General features: G+C 38.7%; 1 protein-coding gene across 1 annotated transcript in view; it reads left to right on the top strand.

Annotated features, from left to right (window-relative positions):
• Window positions 1–22,500, top strand: part of LOC138012425 (ATP-dependent RNA helicase DHX8-like) — a 220,691-nt gene that overhangs the window by 123,390 nt on the left and 74,801 nt on the right. Inside the window, exons 12-13 of the mRNA XM_068859193.1 lie at window positions 8,495–8,597; window positions 9,108–9,192. Of these exons, the coding sequence (XP_068715294.1) occupies window positions 8,495–8,597; window positions 9,108–9,192 (188 nt within the window). The remainder of the gene's footprint in view (window positions 1–8,494; window positions 8,598–9,107; window positions 9,193–22,500) is intronic.

Genomic DNA, 22,500 nt, shown 5'->3' on the forward strand with positions numbered 1-22,500 from the left:
CACTTTGGAAAGCCACTACACGGCATCTGAATATGGTCTGAATATGTTCTGATCAGTTTCCATTAATTAAAACGTAATCAGGAATACAACTATGGAGGTTTACATGTGGGAGGATGAGAAACTAGTTGCTTGGTGATGGGTGAATGGACAACTGAGAAATCAGTCCTAGCTAGCATTTAAACCTGGAACTTCTTCAACACCTAATATCTGCATCTGATTGATCTTAGAGAGGACATAGGTTCGAATCCAAGGAAGCTGGTTATGGTTAGGGGTAGCAACGACCTTCTCCTTGGTAGTTCCAAGAAAGGACTAGCTTAGAGAAAGAAATGACTACCTATGATGTTAGTTTGAAAGCATTTAATATTGTGCTGTCTACCTGATGTTTTACCTAAGTGTATATGTTTGTTAAATGCGTAAGACAGATCAGTTTGATTTTAATTCCTGTTTAAGTTGTCAAATATTAAAAAGTCAAGTACATGCATGTATGCAATTTAACCAGATTTAATTGATGTTTGTAGATGGTTATGTAAGCAAAGAAAGGTTCATTGAAGATTGGTTTAATTATATTATTTTCTAAACTTGATAAAAATCGACATTTGTCTGGGATTTGTTGTTGTGTCAATCTGCAATTCCAAGAGTGTAAATCATATCATTTTGTCATTTACCTTGAAATTCTTTTGTCATGAACAAGTGAGTTGATAAAGGTGAAGTAACCGCCATAACAAAGATTTGAAAGCTGACATTTTGAGCATTAGCTGTTTGCTAGAGTGAATTGAGGAATTTTGGGTTGCTAGTGGCTCATGTAGAAGATAAGTACATCTACAGTGTAGCTTTTCCATTGGTGGAATTATGATAACAAAAATAGCCAAATAACTTAATTCAATGAAAAGCATTAATTGATTCAATAGGGTTTCAGAGTGCCCAGTTGAGATTTTGTGACTTGACTTTTTGTCTTTTTTGTCATTGTCATGTTATGGGGAAAGTGCTTTGGAAAACTGAAATAATTATATTGCAATTGGTTTCAACCCATTTTTTGTCATTTCTTTCTGTATCTAGAAATTTGTTGAAATAGTCTGCTAGTTGTCTCCCTGCTTTTCCTATTTTAGTTATATGTACAGTCAAGGGACATAACTATTCTTCAGTTTCAATATGGAGGCGTTTCTTTATGTTTTTCCACCTGTTAGGTTATTCTTGGTCACGATATTTGCCATGTCTCCTGATGTAGAGCCAGATATGTTCTATTATATTCAAATCTGGAGACTATGTTGGCCGCTTCTGGAAGGTTACTTCGTTTTCATCTTTGTAATTTTCCACAGCATGAGCTCTTTGAATGGGAACATTACCATCCGTGAACAGGGATCTTGGATTGTAGGATGGCAATGTACTTAGCGGAGTTAATGTTGCCTTCCACAGCAAAGTTCCAACATTGTCGTGACAAATACATACACCCTTATCTTGTGTTCAGCGCAAGGACAGATGAGCTGTAGATTGTATTTTTCATTGTCTTTTCACCAAATATGAACACAGTTGTTTGCACCGAGCATAGTATGACTCTTTTTGGAAAATATGACTTCTCTCCAGTACTCATCTACTATCTGGCTTTTTCGCTCCTTACGCTTTTGCAAACCACCACTTTCCTTTTCACTGACCTTCATTTGTATGCTTCTGAGTGCACAACCCTTTCCACATTTAACTTGCTGAAAGGTAATGTGCTTTGCACTCTTTAAGCTTCAATGTAATGTTCTGTAAGTTGAGTTGTCTGTTCACTTTAAGCTATCAGTATACCGCAAATGACAACCTTGCATTGTTTGCGGCTTCACAGTCACACGTTTCATAAAAACCCCAATATAGTATATATTTTCTGAAAGCTTAGGAATTGTAGATTTTCCGATTATTAGTTGATTTAAGTTAAGAAATAAAAACTTTTCCTAAAATAGCCATCATTTTCTTTTAAGTATGTAGTTTCACAAATTGACTTCGTTGCGGGGCAGAATTTAACCAGAGAAAGCGAGCAACATTGCTTTGTTTTCTTCCTACCTTGATCTAAAAAGCCGTGTCTGGAATTTTGATTAATTGTGTGGTTTGTTTTCTATATGCTGTTAAACTTTAAGTTTTCAGGAAAAAAGGATTAAAAACTCGCTGTAAACAAACTGGAAACGTGCGCCTCATTCGATGAAATTGTAGTTTTGAGAAATAAAGTCCCAGCTTCTAATTAGAGATAACTTATTCATATAATCGTTTTTCCTTTTTAACTTTGTCTAGAAGAAATCTTTTTTCACAGAACGTTTTGCAATGAAAAGAACTCAGTGAGATGTACCTGGGAATATCAAAAACTAAAATTTGGCAAAATTATCAATCTTGGGGTATACTGATACCTTAACCTGACAAAGTGAAGCGTTTCTATCTCTGTTTGAGAATGTCTTTTTTTCTTCCACTTTGCTTCAAATTCTCAATGATCCAGTCCTTTTGTAGTTTCATAGAATGCTTGTGATAGTCATTCTTGGAATGTTCAACAGTCTTGACAGTTGAGCTTTGTTTTTCAATGTGAAGAATGGCTCACAGGTAGCACATGGCATTTACAGTCTCCTTAATTTTTCACTTTTATCTCCTGCTACCTTAAAGGGAACCTCCACTTCAACAAAAAAATAACTTTAAATCACAGGAAATAACTGTTACAGTAAAGTCAACACAATCTTTTCAAGGAAAGCGTTTGTATCCGAAATAAGTAAGTTTTAGAATCGCCTATGTTTGTTTTCAAATTTTGTGGGTGCCGCCATCTTGAATAATTGTGATGTGTTACGGTTGCTCTATTGTTATTAGACAAACGTTTTTTATGTCAGTACAATAGGCCACTTTGGAAAATACCATAATAATCTTTGTTTAATAACCATTGTTTCCAGTTTCACTTGGGACTTACAATGGTCCCAAGAGAAAACAAAAACAAAATTTGAGCAGACAAACAAAGAGTCTTATGGTATTTTCGAAGTGGCCTATAGGGCAACCGTAAAATGTCACAATTATTCAAGATGGCGGCACCTGCGAAATTTGATTGAGACTTGGCTCAATGCTAATGACACTGCGGCAATACTCAAATTGATCCTACCTGGCACGCATAACTTTATGTACCATAATCGATCAGGACGCAAAGAAGATGGAACGGGACTCTAGGTATGAGTTCTTTCCGCGCTATGCTGTCTATTATTTGTCACCCACTGTATTCTGCTCAGCATCCAGTGACTCTGAATACATTTAACTTGGGTCCTGTGGGACTTGCGGACAATGTCTTACACTCTACTATCCATAGACAATGGAACCGCAGCTCCGGAACAAACACGATTATTTCTCCTGTGGCTGCTTCACGGTGTGTTTTGAAACACCGTAGCACTTGGGGTAACACCGCTAAACTGATCACAATACGTCACGTGGCTGGAACGATTAACCTGCAAAAACAAATGGTAGTTTGTAATTGTAATGCTCACTAGGTCAGGAATAAAACAACTGTAATCTATGATTACATATGTGATCACAATGTCGACTTGATGGCCCTGACAGAACACTGGCTTACACCAAAGGATTCTGCTGTTAAGACTGAAATATGTCCTGATGGTTACAGTGTTCTTGTTCACGAAAGATCAGATCGCCATTGCAGTGGTACTGGGCTACTCTACCCTGACTCGTACGAAGCCTCTATGATTAACTCTGGAGTCGGCGAGCATGGATCCTTTGAGTATTCAGAGTGTCTCGTGAAGGCATCTTCTTATAATTTGGGGGTTATAGTCATGTACAGACCACCTTATTCAGACGATCATCTAGTTCAATTAGTGTCTTTCTATCAGAGTTTCCTGAATACCTAGAGACTGTGCATTTATGGAAGGAACTCTTACTTATTACCGGTGACGTTAATATCCATGTCGATGACCTTCAGGTCTCTGACGCACGGAAGTTCTTGGAGACATTGGAAGCCTTGGGATAGGAGCAACACGTCGACCAACCTACACACTAGGATGGGCACTTACTCGATCTAACCATCACGCGCATGTCCGAGAGTCTGGTCACCAGTACACCTGTGGTTGACCAATTTATATCAGATCACGCTGCTGTTCGATGTCGGCTCGCACCACCCAGGCCTGGTCTCCTAGTTAACACCATCAGCTATCGGAAAATCAAGTCTGTCGACATTGACCAACTGAAAGAAGATATACAGCAGACCTCCCTCTAATAAGAGAGGTACCAACTAATGCCGATGACCTAAATGACTATGCGAAGGAGTACAGCACCATCCTCTCAGAACTCCTCGATCGGCATGCGCTGCAAAGGACTCGGACTCGGCTGACTCAACCAGTAGTTTCATGGTACAATAAAGATGTTGATCAAGCTAAGCGCGCCCGCAGAAAAGCTGAACGCAAATGGAGGAGAAGGAGACTTCCATCAGATGTCGAAGATTACAAAAAGAAATGGAACTATGCCACAAACCTAATGAACAAAGCCAGACAAGATTTCTTTACTCACTTTGTTGAAGAGAATAGCTCTAACCAGAAAAAGCTGTTTAATGCCCAAAAACAAGCTGCACGGCGAGCGCAAACATTTGCGCTTTCCTGAGCACATAAACAAGACTGGCTGGCAAATGATATCGGTTTTTACGAACAGAACGCTGAACTCTTTTAACAACCTGAGTGAGTGCAATATTAGTGACTTGATTAACAATTCTGCGAAGAAGTCTTGTGTCCTGGATCCGATGCCCACTTGTCTGATCTATGACTCTCTTGACGTGTTGCTGCCGGTAATAACTAGAATGGTGAACGCATCCCTGTCCACGGGGTGCTTCCCGGATGAATGGAAGGAAGCTGTTGTGAGCCCTTTACTGAAAAAAGGTGCGAAGGACTGTGGTCACAAAAACCTACGACCAGTTAGCAATCTGCAATTTGTTTCAAGGATCACTGAGAGAGCGGTTTTCAACCAGATTTATGCCCACCTAACAGAATGGACTGTTTCCAGAATTACCATCGGCATACAGAAGTGCACATAGTACAGAGACGGCACTGGTGGAAGTTGTTAACGACATTCTACTAAATATGAATAGCCAACATGTGTCTTTGCTAGTTCTCCTGGACTTAAGTGCCGCATTTGAGACGGTGGACCATAATATCCTTCTTCGCCGTCTCAGACCTCATTTGGCGTCACCGCTGATGCTCTCAAATGGTTTGACCCTTATTTGTCTGGTCAGACCCAACGCGTCATTGTCGACGGGAAACTGTCAGAAAGATGTCATCTGTCTTTGGTGTGCCACAGGGATAGTGTCTTGGTCCTCTTCTGCTTTCTGTTTATGCTAGCAAGCTCTTTGAAGTAATAAAGTCTCATCTACCCCAGGGCCCATGCATACGCTCATGAAACCCAATTATACCTCTCGTTCAAACCAGACAGTGCGGTCAGTGAGACAGAGGCCAAGTTTGCCATGGAGCAGTGCATCAGGGCCATGAGAGTGTGGATGGTTGTTGATAAGCTGAAGCTTAACAAAGAAAAGACTGAGTTCATGCTAATAGGGACTCACCAACAGCTCTCTAAAGTAGGAACCGATAGTCTCTTAGTTGCCAGAACTGTCGTGTCGTCTGTAAGCGAAGCTAGAAATCTTGGTGTCTGGCTTGGCTCGAAGTTTCAATTTCAAACACATATTAAAAAGACATGTCAGTCAGCGTTATACTATATTTACAATATAAGACTTAGACGTAAATTTCTATCATTTGAAGTTGCTAAGACGTTAGTTCAAGCATTAGTCTTTAGCCGCCTAGATTACTGCAACTCAGTTCTATATGGTATACCGGCTATCCACACAAATAAACTACAGCGCGTACAAAACGCAGCCGCGAGACTTCTCACAAACAAGCCATGCTACTTGCAGTCATGGTAGACCTCCATTGGCTGCCTGTAAAAGTTAGAATAATTTTAGAATAAAGTTATTTTATTTACTTTTAAGGCTGTGCATGGTACTGCACCTATATATATTACTAGTCTTTTATCTTTTAATCTAGGTATAGTCTTAGGTCCGTTGGCAACAACACTCTAGCAAGGCCCGAAATTAAATCGGCCAAGACGACAGGAGACAGAGCCTTCGCGGTTGCTGCTCCACTCTTATGGAATGCATTACCGCCCACTCTTAGGGCTTTGATAACATTACTTCATTCAAGAAACAATTAAAGACGCATCTTTTTAGGAAAGCATATATTTAGATATTTTAGATTTAACTTTTTTACCTTTTTCCTTATTTGTTCGACTATTATTACTACATACTTATATAATCAATTTTTGTTCACTTTCTATTGTTAGTTAGCAACACTCAGTTTTTTTTTTTATCAATTATACAAGTTTTATATCAATTGTAAATAACAGTATCATTAGTTAGCCTTCACTTTACCAACTTGTAAAGCTGGTTAGATCATATATTAATGAATTTTGCGCTATAGAAATAATAAAGTTATCATTATTATTATAATTATTATTATTATTATTACATTTATGGACGAGTTTGCTACTTATCTGGAATCCATCATATTAGTGCCTCAGCCGTTAATTGCGACTGGGGACTTGAACATTCATGTAAATGATACAAATGATCCCAACACTTGGTGTTTCTGGATTTGCTTTTATCTATGGGTTTAAAGCAGCATGTGAAGGGTTAAACACATGAGGGCGGCCATACCTTGGATTTGGTGATCACCAGGCAACATGATGACGTCATCAAGAGTGTGCCAGTCATTGACCGGTTCACAACTGACCATGCTGCAGTACCTTGTCCCTTGAACTCTGTAAAACCGCCAGGTGCTGTGAAGGAGATCAATTACAGACAGCTGAAGGCTATTGACATGGATGAAATGGCCAGCTGCTCCAACTCCACTCTCTAGGCCATTCTTGACAAACACGCTTCTCTGAAAATTAAGACTGTCGCAACAGGAAGCATGTTCCCTGGTTTGACAGTCAGATGAAGGCTGCCATACGGGCTAGATGAAAGGCTGAGAGGATATGCCGCAAGTCTAAATCTGTGCATGACCTTAGTGTTTTTAAGGCGAAGAAAAACCATGCAACATTCATCATGAATCAAGCCCATTGTGAATATTACACCAGTCACATTCAAGAAAAGAGCTCCAACCAGAGGAAGCTATTGTAATCTACTAAGACCTTGCTGTGTGATGCTAAGGACGTTTCTTTCCCTCTGGGCGACCCTGACCAGCTTGTGAATGATTTTGGCAACTTCTTTGTCCAGAAGATTGAGAGGATAAATAAGTCTCTAGTTCACCTGTCAGTGCAGTCTCAATCGCCTCCTCATGCAGATAAGCATAGTGCATGTGCTGATGGACGGTTTACCAGCTTCAAGTCCCTGATGCAAGATCACGTGCGCATGCTCACTGACAAGGTACCTAAAAAATCATGTCAGCTTGACCCGCTCCCAACATCAATTGTTGTTCAGTTGCTGGACATTTTGGCGAAATCGAAATAGTATTTGTGTAATATGTATCTACACTGTATGGCGATGCCAAAACCATGAAAACCCTGGAGGCCAGATAGACACTTTAACATTGTGCAACTGATCATAGTTATGTAAAGATGCGCACTAGAAATTAATAAATTATTATTATTAATAATTAATTAATTAATAAATTATTTTTTTTTTTTTCAGTGGAACAATCAATTACTTCATTTTTCGTTAGTTAAACACCTTTTTGACATGTAAAGTTAGGACAACAACAACCAAAAATTAGCAACCTTTGCAACAACACAACTTGATGTGTTTACAATAAGGAAAAGCGAAGTGATATGTTTTAGACAAACGGCAAGCTTGTTTGTTTACATTTTCAGTGATATTTTTATCCTAAAAAGACAAAAGACACAGCCTGCCTCAGGTTTTCCTGCACTTACTGTGCAAACCCAGGCAAAACTTGTGCATGCCATTTTCGAAAGTGACAAATGATTACGTTCCTCTACTGTATGTCTATTCAGATGCATCAAAACCAATGTTTCACTCCATGTCAATCTTCTCTGATGAACAATTTAAATACTTGAAACTTCAGCTTGCAAATCTTGGTTAATTCACTTTCATTTTTGTTTTACTTGTGACCAATTTGCCCAAAAATCACTGTCCACCATAACTGAATTTCATGTAACACAAGATTACCCAAATTCTTGGTTTGCACCTCTGTGGCATCGTGGCAATGTTGGATGGCAATACAAGACAATAAATTTTCACAGTTCCCAGTTCCCAGTTCCCATTAGTTCCCATTAGTTCCCAGCGGAGAGACAGGTTATTGTTTTTGCCTTCTATCGTGGCTGCCGTGACGTCAGATGCATACCATGAATAGATGAAATGTGGTTTCATGCCTGATTCACGTGAGTGCATTCAGCCAATCAGAATAGGCATTTAAAAACAAAACAAAAAAGACTGCAATGACTTTTTGGTAAATATATCTCCTTCATTTTTTGTTATGATCTAACATGATTTTACAAGACCAATGGGCATCCCAGTTGTACCTGTTTTTGAAGACGATGAACCAAGTACAAAGAAGAAAGTTCAAAGGATAACTTCACCAGAAAAGTGGGAAATAAAACAGGTTAATTCATTTATGTCTTGATTGATATAGTATTGTGCTTCCTTGATTAAAGGGGCTAGGTCACGCTATTTTAGGTAATTTTGTTTAATTTTGTTAATTATGAGCTCTAAACGTCAAATTGGCAGAGCAAGAGTCTTTCATTTGCAAAATCACGGCCATGTAACAACTGAGAATGATTTTCCAGCTTTGTAAATGACATTTTGATGTAGACTGATATAAATTTGAAAAAAGGTGGGCTGATGTTTTTCAAATTTACCCAAATTCAATCCATTTCAATCCTCTCCAGTTTTGTCCATCCATGTCCCTTCGTGGCTTCCCTGTGTTTGTTAGAGTTTTTCTATAGTTTTGAACAGTTATTGTGATATTTTAGTTAATTCCATGACCATTCGAACAGTGCTGAAATTTCCTAAAATTGCGTGACCTAGCCCCTTTAAGGTTCTGCTTCTGGAAATGTCTTTAATTGAGTGATTGAAGTGATTTCTTTACTTTTTAAAGAAAATGTTTGTACAGCTTATTTCAGCAGGTGTGTTGGACAAGGCTGACTACCCCGATTTTGATGAAGAGACAGGTGTTCTTCCTAAAGATGATGACTCAGGTTAGTTTAAGATCACAGCCTGTACATTTAAGAAGATTTAGATTAAAATGTTCTGCAAAAGATTTGGGAAAGGTTCACACATGACCCTTAATTTTAATTTTAATGATTTACATCATCCTTGTCCTTTCTATCAATGCAGTACATCCTCATTCTTCTATTTAGTATGCTGCCTTTATGATGGAGAAAATGATTTTTTTTTTCTTGTCTTATGTGCCCTCTCACATGCAAGTTGCTGAAATGGTTTTCTGTTAAATGATTTAAGCCATTAGTTAGCTGTTGAATACCTGCCATTGGAGCTATTTAAGAAGAGCTTGCGGTGTTAGCATTTTTCCCTTGCCTGTCTAAGGCATTGGAAAAAGCTGTTGTAGGTGTTAAGAAGAAGCCTTTCCAAGCCATGCAGAAAGTTTGTGTAGGCTGTTCGATGTTCTGAGAATGAATTAACTTTGCCCTTCAAGGCCTGGTGGCCCAGACCAAAAATTATAAGAAGGTTAGCTTCAGGGTAAACTGAACCAAACTGCTATTCAGTGTGCCACATTGTTCGGATTACCGATTACAGCCTAGGACCATGGGTAAGATTATTTTGAAAATCTATCCTTACGAGAAATTTTGGTTATTAAGTCAGTGTACACCCATCGACCCGCACAGACTGTCAGGGGTGGAGGTGGGGAGGCAGCACAGCCACTGAGGATGGGTGTGTTTAGGAAATTTTCCTTGGCGGGAAATCACGTTGCAGCGTTGCATTTTGCCCACCCGCGTTTTTCTGGTGAGAAATCATATTAGTGACGAGCAACAAGATAAAGAGCCAGAAAGAGCATGAGAGAAGACGTGACGAAATTTGAGGAAAGAATACCTTGAGAGAAGCAGAGGAAGGAGAAAGAGAAAATTTCAATGAACAACATCGTAAAGCTGAGAGAAATAGAGCGGTTAGCTTTCAGGTAATGTTTTCCTTCTTAATGTATAACTCACGAAAAAAAAAAAAAAAAGGGAAAGGGAAGAATGCCTGAAAACGTTTGCAATTCCATGTTGACAGAGATTCTGGCATATTTCAACAATCACACACCACATACAGCAGACATTATTGATGAGTTTTCCTGTCATCATTGTATATTTTGTCATAACCAAACTCTCGACATCCATATAAATTTATATTGAATTGCGGTACATTTATCTGCAAGGAATGCACTTGTAAGCAATGTTTTGGACAGTTTAGGTTCTTTTTTGCCTGATAAGACTAAGAAAAGTGGTTTGATGAGTTCGAACCTGCAATTTTCGGCAAAATCTCCAACAGCAATCAAGTTACGACAATCGTTTGTCTTGTTTGTCACACGGTTTTGTGGCTGGCTATCGGTTGCTCGTATTTTGAACTGAATTCATCATTACTGTGGCGACTGTCCACACTAAATTAATACCTTTCAGTTGATAGGTTTATTGTGTGGAATGGATGTGAGCTGCTTTGTTTCACTGTGAAATTGTAGTCTAGTTAGGAAAATACTGCGCTTTAGCTGGACTTTTTAATTAGTTATTTTTGCTGTTGTTCTAAACTGAAGAGAGAGGGTGTAAAGATTACCAGTCAAACGGAAACTGTTTACTATGTATGTAATTTTAGTTTTAGTTGTTAATTAAAATTGTTGGTTATTGTTTGCAAGGTTTGTTTGTTTACAGCTGTCAGCTCAGAGGTGTTTGATCACTGTAAACTGTATACACTTGACGATTAATGATATACTCTATGCAAAAGCGAGTATTTCCATATACACTGTATTGCTTTCTGGGCTTAGAAACAGGAGCTCCACTTTTAGGGTTGGCTAAATTTATATTATGTATTTTTGTAGGGCGTATCTAATTGATAGTTTCGATACTCGATAGAAATCGAACATAATCAATCATAATCGATAGTAATCAATCAACTAATATCAGAAATCGATAGAAATTTAATGCCTGCATCCTTGTGATTATCGATTTTGATCGATTTTTGTAATCGCATTGATTCACTTTTATTGAGTGTTTAGTTTTATCATTAGAATTAACCTCAATTCACTTTTTGACAGGCTTTAACTAATAAAAAGCAATCCAAATTTATCATCTCTTTAACATTTAGCATTAATTCGTTAACACTTTGTTTAAGACTGAATTGTTCTTACAATAGATTCTTCTTGATGAAAATCAATGTTCTTGTTGAAAAAATGCTTAATCTTAAAAGCTTTAAATGAAAATATACTTTGACTTGATGTGCTTCAATTCAGTCGTTTAGCCATTAGCAATTATGATTCCTCAAATCCCCCATTTGTATATTCGTTTTTGCAGTTTTTGCTTTTTCTTTAAATCTAACGAGAACAAGCGGTCATGGGAGTCTTGACTCCCCACAAGAGCTTGAAATAGACCAGTTCACGCTCTTGAGTGCATCATGAGTAATCAGGGCAACATGGTAGGAATTTCAAAGGTTCAAAGTTGGAAACAAACAAGTAAATAAATGGACTAATCATAATTACAATTTTAATGTTTGAGCCTAGGAACTAGATAAACCAGTAGGTTTTTGAGTCAGCCCCTAGCCATATTGAGTTGAATTTTTTACTGTGCACTGTAGTTTAGGGAAATAATGAAGAAATAAGAAAATGAAAATAGTAGCAAAGATTACTAAAATCTTTAAATTCTAAGTAAACAATTAGTGCTGGTTTAACAACAAGAAGTGCTTTAGTTTTGTTTTACATGTAAATCTTGAAGAGAGTAAGCTTTTAACATGCCATAGATCAGTAGCTACATAACATATGGACTGTTTGCCAATGTATGTTTTTGCGTACCATTTGCTTAATCTTATAATATTTTGATTCAATGCCATTCTCAAATGGACATTCCTGTGAATTTTAGTATCCGGGCTTACCATAACATCTTTGAAAAGGTCTCTAGACTCTAAAAGCACAGACACAGATAACGAATTTACCCATGCCCTTTTTCTTTGATAAGCTCTGAAATATAAAACATGAAATGGTAATTCTTGAAATAATGAAGAATAATTCAAAAGCACAAATTATACTAAGTAAAGCAAATTGAAAAGGTCGTATGTTATACTTAAAAGGCAAAACTTACTTTTCCGTTGAGAGAATTCCATGTTCACAACTTACGCAACATAGCATCGTACTGCCAGAACTCATTTCCTTATAAATACACAATTTGCTAAAGATGTTGATGATTCTCTTGAAATTTTGCAAGATTGGCAAATGAAACAAACGTGACAGAACTGGAAGTTTCTGGAGATTCTGCTGCTAATTTCCTTCTATTCAAGTAAAGCCTGTCTCTGACATCTGTGGAAGTAAATTTGAAACCAATTTTCGCAGAGAGTGACGTTTGTTAGATGGCAGGGGCTGACTCATTGAAATATCTTCCTCCGCACTCCAATTGCTTTCCGGACAGAATGTACAATGGCATCTGACGAAAGAGTAGCTGTTGCCTACGTGTATAATACCTGTTGTCTTCAGACAGTCTCTTTGATTATATTGCGATCTGCTGCATTGCTTCCCCGTCAGATTTCTTGGTGTCACTCAGTTCGTTCTTTAAAACTTTTAGAGTTCATCCCTGATGCTGCAGCTTGTCATGTGTTGACTGCAGTTGATTCAACACTTCATCGTACTTATCCGGACCTCGGTACCTCACCGATTTGGCTGAAATTTTGCATGTAGTCTTTCTTTGGTGTCCTTACTACGAAATGGATATTTTAAAGTTCTGATAAATTTTACTTTAGGAGTTCTAAACATGGCCAGTTTTGGTCGGCTGCAAATTGAAGCCAATATGGCGGATCAAAGGACTTCTTGTCATCCTTCCGTCCAGCTCACCATAATCTTTTACCAAAAGCCATTAAAACCGCCTGTAAGGGCTATCTTTGTGTTCATATTGTATGTCGAATACTTCTCTGAAATAAAATGATTTTTTCTTTATCTTTATCACGGGAGAAAAAAAATTAAAAACGTGTGACCAGTGCGCAACTATTAACCGCCTGTATAACAGTTATTGTGGTTTCCGCTGTCACACCATCGAAAATAAAAATTGCAACCATTCAATAAATTAAGTCACGAATCTGGGATATCATAGATGATTGATATATAAACAACCTCATCAAGATTTAGGTCTGTGCGGTTTTTCATTCGCGCTCTATTCGGATAAATGTTTTTCCTTCCGCAGATGATGAACACGGAAAAATCACTCGCAATCAGCGCAAAGTTAACATTCTCGACTTCCAGTGCGCAATGCTAATTCAATTACATAAAGGTGGCATTTCCCACGACTGAAACAAAACAACCCCGTCATTTTTCGTGGGGAAGAAATTTTGTTTGCAGATCGAGGCAGGAACAGTTGATAACATACAAGTTGAGGTAAGTTCTGCTAGTAATTTTGCTCAAGTTTATTCCGGAGTTATTATTTCGGTCTTATTGACAAATCCACAGAGTTTCCTTTTTAAGTTAATTCCTGGTGAATGTACAATGAAAAAGATAGTGAAATTCGTGTCCGATGGATGTAGCCTGTTCACTGCCCAGTTAATTAGCCTCACTGCATTCTCTCTTTTGTGCAGCTTTTCCCAGAAAAATTGGGTAGGGGTTTCGGGCCTGCTTCCCAAAACCCATACCCTATTTACGACCAAAATCTGCGATTTTCCGTTCCCTATTTATGACCTGACCAAAAATTTGATACCCAATTTATGACCTGACCCTTAAATCAATACCCTGGTGCAGACCTGCCTTATAATTATTTCCCTAGTTCAGACCAATGTTAAAGGCAATGTTTATTTGCTTTTATTAGGTAGGTTACATGATAAAGAAGTAGCTTCTAAATAAAAAACAAATTCAAGATTAGAGTGCAAAAATCGATACCATTTATGACCAAAATGGCGGAAAATTGGCCAAAGTCGATACCCGATTTATGACCAAAACGGCTGAAAACCCCTACCCTTTGGGGCCGCACATACCTATATAGCCCATACAAGGGAGTACCCCCCGCCCCCCTTCCCAGGATCATTAACAACCGTTCAACACAAAGGGTGGTTTCGTCCTTTGTCTTCCAACTTCCTCTTCAACCGTTTTCTTTTCCTATCTGTATCTTACTCGTTCTTTATTCCTACAGCAACAACGGCTTGTATGGAGTGCTATATTTTACTGCTTGCACGCACACGTTATATTGGACTCTCTTGCCTGGCACGTGGGTTTAAATAACTCCACATTTAGGGCAAGGACGGGATTTTATATAGACTAGACAGAATACATTTTATAAATTATTATCAACGTTTTTGTGATTGAAATTCTGATAATTTTGCGTCATTTTTTAGCCCGGTGTTGACATTTTTTCCACAGGTCTATTTAAGTTGACTGCGGAGCTTGAGTACATTACTGTCTATCTGCCCTCGACATTGGGAAAGCTACGGGATACGTTGGACATGCGGAAAGACTCGCTGTTCCATTCACAGAGAATTTAGTGGCTACACAGCACAACCACCTAAAGGAAATCGTGGAGTTAATTTGTTTCAGGCGAAAACCCTTTTTTCCGAAACCAGAAAAGTTATTTCTGTTGGCTGGCGTAATTCCTCTGTTTTGAAGTTGATTCATCAGGTTGGGTAAATTAATGCACAAGGGCGCTAATACGGGCACCAATTTGAACGGATGCACCTCTGAGACAGGAGAACTTGCTGTTGGAATGACGACACTTGATAGAATAAGTGCGTTTATATTCCATTAGTATATGGCCGCTTATTGGAATTGATACTTTAACAGAAATAGAGATGTGTATTGCAATAGAAACGAGTAACGGCATACAGACGAATGTTGGAATATGGGCTCGTAGTAAAATGATGACACTAAATAGAATTGAGTGCCAAAATCAATACTCTTCTAGCAATATGCCCTATGTGTAGACCAAAAATTAGCAGCATGGCAGGAGTTGCCAAACAAGAAGAAGATATCGACAACCAACGAGTGTCTGACGGTGAGGTAGAAAAACACAGTGTCAAAGGAAATGAGAAAAAAGACGTATTCAGAGAAGAGAAAGAATCGGGACATGAAGAGAATGACCCGTAGAAGCCTTGTGTTTTCGCTGACAACACGTCTCCTTTCCAACAAGAAATGGATGAAAAGGCCTTGGCAAAAAGTTCCTGGTTAGAAGAGCCATTAAATAAGAACCAACAAAGCACAGTAAGCCACTTTCTATACTTTATCTTCCCCGGCTGCATACTAAATTCAGATTTCAGATTTGTATCATTTTGCACAATTACATATTTTTACACTGTCTAAATGATATGATTATATAGCTAGACACGGTTGTTTTACAACGAAATACACCACTTATGAAATTCTTACGAAACTACATGCAGGATCCGTACCCTCACTAGTGAGGATATTGATAACGTCATTTCCAGCTTTTTCACGGTTGTTTGTTGCTTGTACATGGAAAACAATTCAAGTTAAGCATGGGGAGAGGTCCTAACCATCAGTAAGATACCGCCCGTCATTAAAATTGGCCAACCATCGCATGCGTACACAACATACTACATCTTCACTTGTTGGTTATTTGCAGATTATGTCCCTTGAGAAAACAGACATTAATTTAACTCTGCAAAGCAGTGCTGCATTAAATCGAGAAAGTTTGATGGCAGATGCATTGAGGTCACTTGTCAAAAGCTACAGAAAAATGAAACTCAATGATTTCTTTGGGAGCTGTGGCCTATCGGCAATCAGTGAAGTAGATATGGATTTATCATCCACTTCAGAGCTTACCAGGACACGATATATTCGTGAAACTCATGAAGTTGTGGTGGTGTAGTGGCTGTTCACAAAACGTTGTCGGCGAGTCATGCCGCGGACTTGTGGGACACACTGAGAACCTCAGACAAGATGTGCGAAGTCTTTAACCTCCCCAAACTCGATTTTGATGAGAAGAAAGCTTCGAACGGAAGTAATGAGAAGTATATCAAAGCTCTTGCGGAGACATACGACAATGCATCCAGCAGAAATATCAAAAGACAAGTCCTTTCCATCATAGCAGACCTGACCACCTATGAAGAAATCCGTAAATTTCTGCCAGGTTTAACGAAATATATGTTCTGTTTAATTGACGTGTGGACGTGGAGTTCCTGTGGTACAAAAAGCTGGAGTACGCACTAGAGTTGACATCAATCAGTTGGATAATTTTGTTAACTTCATAACTAGTCCCTACATTGTAAAGGACCTGCCATTTTGGCGAGCAGTTCTTGAAGTTATCTTTTGGAGAGGTAATTCACACCCCAAACGTCATTAGGGTGTCAGTTAATGAGAGAATTATCGACCAGTATTTGCAATATCAAGAAGGTGAAGCGACTCTATGGGTTAGATCTTGTCAAGATAGCTACCGTAGTTATTCGGTTATAAGGTGCACGGTTTTTTCAAGAAAAATCTGTCTTTTGGTGGCAAGTTAGTACTAAAATTGGGGTGCGTCTTATAGCCAAGTATTTTTGCGCAACAAAATCTTAAGTTCACAATTTGAGAAGAACTTTTAGTTTAAACAACACAAGAAAGGGACACTGGTTGTCTATCGAAAAAGAATAATGCTTTTAGAGACCTTTGCAACACTAAACGACTTCCAGAAAAAGCAAACAAATGGAAATTTGCATACGTCCTTAACAGCACGTGCTCAGTAACATGATATCCATGACAACAATACAATCATTCGAACCTTGTTTTGAATTCCGAGAATGGTGTTTGTCGTTCGCATGAAGTTTCTTCTCTGAACAAACAGTGTAAAGATAAAACATACCTTCTTCGTTCATCCAGCCTGAACACTGAAATTTGCATCCTTGGTGGCGTGTTGATATTCAGCTGTCAAACACCTTTGAATATGAATTTCGAAGGGAGTTTTTTGCCATTTGCTTTCACTTGAAGTACAAAGTCTGAACTCTGACCATTTATTAAGTCAGAAGGTTCAAATAAACGTGCATGTGTTTTATGTTTATCATTTCAGGTGTGAGATTTTAGCTTTTGTTTTTACGTATATCATTAAAACGTGACTTTTTTTTCACTCTTGGTTACGTTAACAAAAAGAGTTCGCATGCCAATCGTGTAAGGATAATTGTTCTCAAATTCATCACATTCTTTTGGTAACTCTCAACTGTTTGGTGCGTCTTATAACCGAGTATTTTCATGTAAATTTCAGTTTGAGAAGTTAGCTTGATTAAATTGCTAAGTTTGGGGTGCATCTTATAACCGAGTGCGCCTTATAACGGAATAACTACGTTAATAACGTATCTACTCTGGAAAAAAATAGCAGTTCTCAGAGCAAGAGTTGAACCAATAGCCTTAAACTAACACGTCCAGGCTCTGAGGGCTTTTTTAAATAGCAATTTTTTGTTTTTCTGCAATCAGGTCAACGTCACCAGCTCACGTGTTCCAGACCACTGCAGTGAATATGCCCAAAATGATCTCACAGGTTCAAGTTTCCGAGGCAATTGCGACCACACCCATGATCTTCTCTGTGAGCGATGCGAAGAACTGAAATCTGTGCTATCTGGTATCCAGCCGGCAATTTTAAATAGTCCCTTTGAGTCGGAAAACGAAAAAGATGATGCCCTTCACGTGTTCCAAGAAGCTGTAACAGCTATCGAGAGCTGGAAAGCTCATCAACTGCAAGTTGTGAACCAGGATAAAGCACGTAGCGATGTAATCGACTGCCTGAGTGAAAGAACCATCTTGCTCATCCAAGACTTGGAAATGTAATTGGCTGTACCGTGAGTACCGTGAGTCACAGGGCGAATGGTTTGGAAAAAAGAGGCATTTCCTGGCATATTACAGTCGCTTTAAGAAAGAGAAGTGGTGAGATTGAGACACAAAGTTAAATGTTGTGCCCAAGACAGTGCCTACGTGACGACACTCATGGAACATGTTCTCACAACATTAAAGAGGGAGAACCCAGATGCATTTTTCCGTCAAGATAACGCTGGATGTTATCATTCTGCCAATACTGTTCTCGCTTGTAAGAACATCAGCAAGCGAACTGGGATTTCCATTCGACGCATAGACTTTTCTGACCCACAAGGAGGCAAAGGTGCATGTGACCGGTTTGCTACCACAATGAAGAATCATGTGCGCTCTTACGTAAACGAAGGTCATGACGTAGTTACCACTGAGCAGTTCCAGGAGGCACTGCTCTCACATGGAGAAATTTCTGGCGCTAGAATTGCTTTGCTGGCTGGTCCAGTATGCAACAAACTTAACGTTAAGGGACCAGGCATCAGTAAAGTGAACAATTTTAAGTTCACCTGTGAGGGGGTAAAAGTCTGGAGGGCATACCAAGTTGGTGAAGGAAAACTACTCCTGTGGTCTAAATTCGAAGAAAAAAATCGTAACTTTTAATTATATGGACTAGAGCGTGAGATTGGTATACATGAAAAGACACTAAACCTTAGGCCAGCTCCCTCCATGTACACAATGCAAGTTACCTTTTGTTCTATCATGGTGATTGGAAAGTAACCTTAAACGGTGCATACAGGCTATATCAAACTAACATCCCACCAATAAGCCAATGGGATAAAGCCAATTTTGACGGCTCTTTTCTTTACGTTTAAGGTATTGATGGCTCTATCACAGTTGTAACGGATGTGCTGTTTTCCGATGGTAGATTCCGTCCAGTGAAGCCACGAAAGGCAACTGAGAAATGTCAGTCATCCTGCAAGAGTGGAAAAAGCACTAGCCTCACAGAGGATCACGGAAGCGATAACGATGACGAAAACGAGAGATCAGGTGCTGAAGTTGAAAACGGAAGGGAAAAATTGTTTGCCTGCCCAAACGAAGGTTATATCAAAACCTATCAATGCTTTGGCTCAATGGTTAACCACACGCTTTACGGGCAATGTGTGTTTCAGGCTGAGAGAGAGTCCCTTATTGATACAGTGAAGGTCCTGTACTGCAGAAAGCTCCGAGGTGAAAACAGTGCCCTCACTCCAACTACGGAGTGTCGGAAAGTCTTCGTTGCCATCGCCACACAATGTACTGGATAAGGGCTGAGCGTTGAGATCAACAAAAACTTCCAAACCTTTCAGCAAGAAACAGAGTCGTTTTCTCGAGGAAAAGTTCACAATCGGTGAGACGACGGGGAGAAAACTTGACCGCGTGACAGTAGCTCGACAAATGAGAGTGGCCAGGGGCAGCGATGGGCAGCGACAGTTTACCACTGAAGAACTATTGACTGCCAACCAGATTCAAGGCTTTTTTTCCCGCCACACAAAATCTAAGAATCAAACAGTGGTTGTAGTTGAAGATGATTTTGTGGCAGCTGAAGTTGAAGATGCCATGGCAAGCATGTGAAATGAAGTGATAAACCAAACGCAACCCATTCATCCAGTCACCATTGACGACTACAATCTTTGTGATCTTGTTGCTATAGGAAGGTTGTGTAAGCTTACAGTACCTGTTTTACGAGACATTTTTTGCCACTTTGAACCAGAGATGAGTTCAAAATCACAGCAACTGCCATTCCGAAAAGCACCATATGTGGAGATATTGGAGAAACATGTCCAAGCTTGTTCTTGTTTTGACACGCTAACTGCCAGCTGACCATTTCAATTGTGTCACATACCTTGTTTAGTTTATCGCCAACTGTCCATACTTCCAGTAGGATTATGCTATGCGAGAGGTTGCAACGACAGTCTTCTGATCCCTGGTGTACTATAAGAATTCACATGATCATCCCTCTGAACGGGCTATGCGGTACATAGGTTTCCACTGTATAAACGTTTCTTTAATACAGTGTTTCATTGTCACAGTAAAGGTCAAGAAACTATATTTTCTTACAACACCCTTATAACGCTAGAGTGCGGTTTCAAATTTTTGTTCAGAGCACATGCAGGTTTCATCATCGCACACTATCAATTAGATAGGGCTCCCAAGGGAAACGACAATACACTAATAAAAGACGGATCATGTCATCTTTGGGGACCGTCATGTATTTTCTGATAAAAAGTTGTTTTTTGACCGAGAGTTCAGGAAAGCTTTTTCAGCATTTATTCCAAGATCCCAACAGCAGCAATGTTATTCTTCTTTGGCTCGTTTTATTTCCCTCCTCCTGTCAATTGTGGAAAATTACACCACTCGACCCCCCTCCCCTCCACTCCCTTCTCCCCCAATTGTAAAATGATGTAATCCTCTGGTTGTTCGTTTCAAGTGCTGGTTGATAATTAGTAGCGCCGGTGGGACGCGTCTTTACAACCTATTGTGCTTCAGAACAATTATCGATGTGCAGAAGATGAGTGAAGACTTGAGCTTACTCAAATAATGTAGTAATAGATTCATGAACAGCGTTCAATCAATACGCGACAAAGAAATACTGTAAGTGTACCTAATTGAGTGTGTTTGTTTACTTTAGGCCGAGATTATTGACATCGTACGGTACATTGAATTCGAATTTAGATATTCAACTGTACATGACCTCGAAACGTATTTCGCTCCTTTGCTACCTCAATACGGATATAGTTTCGCCAGCTTAAAGATAGCACGTAACAGGCGTATTTGAGATATGAAATTTTTACAGGAGAGCGGTTCGATCGTTTCCCTTCTAAATAAGATTTGTTTCAATGGTTTCTTTATTTACATTAGTGAAAGCAGAACCTCTTTGATAAATCATTCGAAGGATATTGAAAGTACCAATAAAGTAGTAAAGTCAGTAAATGGCTGTTTCGAAGCGAAATATGCTAACATTTGGACACTATTATCATGTTAAACTTTACATATTTTCCTTTGCACAATGGTCACACTTGTTTATTTTTTTTCTCTCGTGCTAGAAGTTGCCCATTTTTTTATTTCTCCTGGTAAATCTCCTATAACTGCTCTACATGTACATCCAGGTTAAATAGTTAACTGTTAATCGACATAACATGGGAGATATCGGCCTTTCGATTTACAGTATATTTATGTGTCTCAAAGGTATCCTGGAAGTACACTTCAACTTTTCACTCGAACATGACAAAACTTTTTATTTCAAAGACGTATTTGACACAGATCGTGAGTAGGAAGATTGCTCTTAAAGGCGGTTTGAATGGACTGTGGTTAAAGATTATGGTAAGCTAGAAGGGAGGATGACAAGAAGTCCTGTGATTGAAACATCCATTTCGTAGTTAGGACCCCAAAGCAAGACTACATGCAAAAATTCAGTCGCGACCTTTTAATATTACTGAAATCTTACAGAGTATGACTCTTAAGTTCCTCAAAGTTTGTAATAAACTCTTCTAACTTTGTATTTATTGGTGCTAGTTCCTTGTTTAAAAGATCCCTAAACTCTTCAATTTTATCCATATCTACTCTTAGCAGCGTTTATGGTACAGAGTGTGTGAGATGTCCTGCCGCCATTAAGCCATATGGAAATTCAAAGCAAAATAAACTGTCCATGACTCTGCTTTTCTAGACTTTTGCCTTCGTAAACCAAACAAACATGTTCAGGTTCACAACTGAAATGAACTGGAGTTGATATCTATTCTTTGGAATTCCTAAATATTGCTTTTTTTTGGTCTCCATACATTCTGTGTAATTTTGTGCCTTTGGAATCACACAAATGTATGGCAGAAACTTTGTTTAATAAAATAATTTCTACAATAGCCATTCTCTCCAACTTTATTCTGCCACACCTTTGAACGCATATCTTCTGTTTTCAAAAATAACAATGACGAAATTGCATATCATGAATACTTTTCATCGCTTTCAACTTCCACAGAAACCTTTGAAATTCTCTCCATCTTGCCCTGATTACCCATGATGCACTCAAGAGTGTGAACTCGTCTATTCCCTTCCAAAATTTCGGAACAGGCGACAGTTTGTCAACTTGGTTTCTTTAGCTTTCTGTCACTTTCAGTTTATTTAGTGATTCCTGATATTATTACTGGGATTCTCAAAAGCAACTGAATACAAATGCACAAAACATTTCCCTTCACTTTGTTAGATGTCGTGTATATTCAATCATTGTTTAAGCCGTTTTAGCGCCAAAGGGAACCTGGGCTGAAGTGTTGCCTCAGCTAATATTACAGCTGCTTATGTCGGTGTTCCTGGATCCTGGAGAAAAAAAAAACAAAAAAGTATCAACCAGTGGAGAAAGAAGTAACATTGGATTAAAAATGTGGCTTATGTTTCTTATTTTCCATTTCATGGACTGGATTTGACAGAAATTTGTGATTATCGATTTCAATCAATTAAATTGACTAATCAATCAAAAAATATTGAGTACCATCGAGTTTTATCGATTAATCAATTAGCTTTTCGATGATCAATTTCCATCGATTAGATACGCCCTGTTTATGTACATTGTAGGGAAACAATCCCA

This window comes from Montipora foliosa, chromosome 8, assembly GCF_036669935.1.
Source record: "Montipora foliosa isolate CH-2021 chromosome 8, ASM3666993v2, whole genome shotgun sequence".
Taxonomy (NCBI): Eukaryota; Metazoa; Cnidaria; class Anthozoa; order Scleractinia; family Acroporidae; genus Montipora; species Montipora foliosa.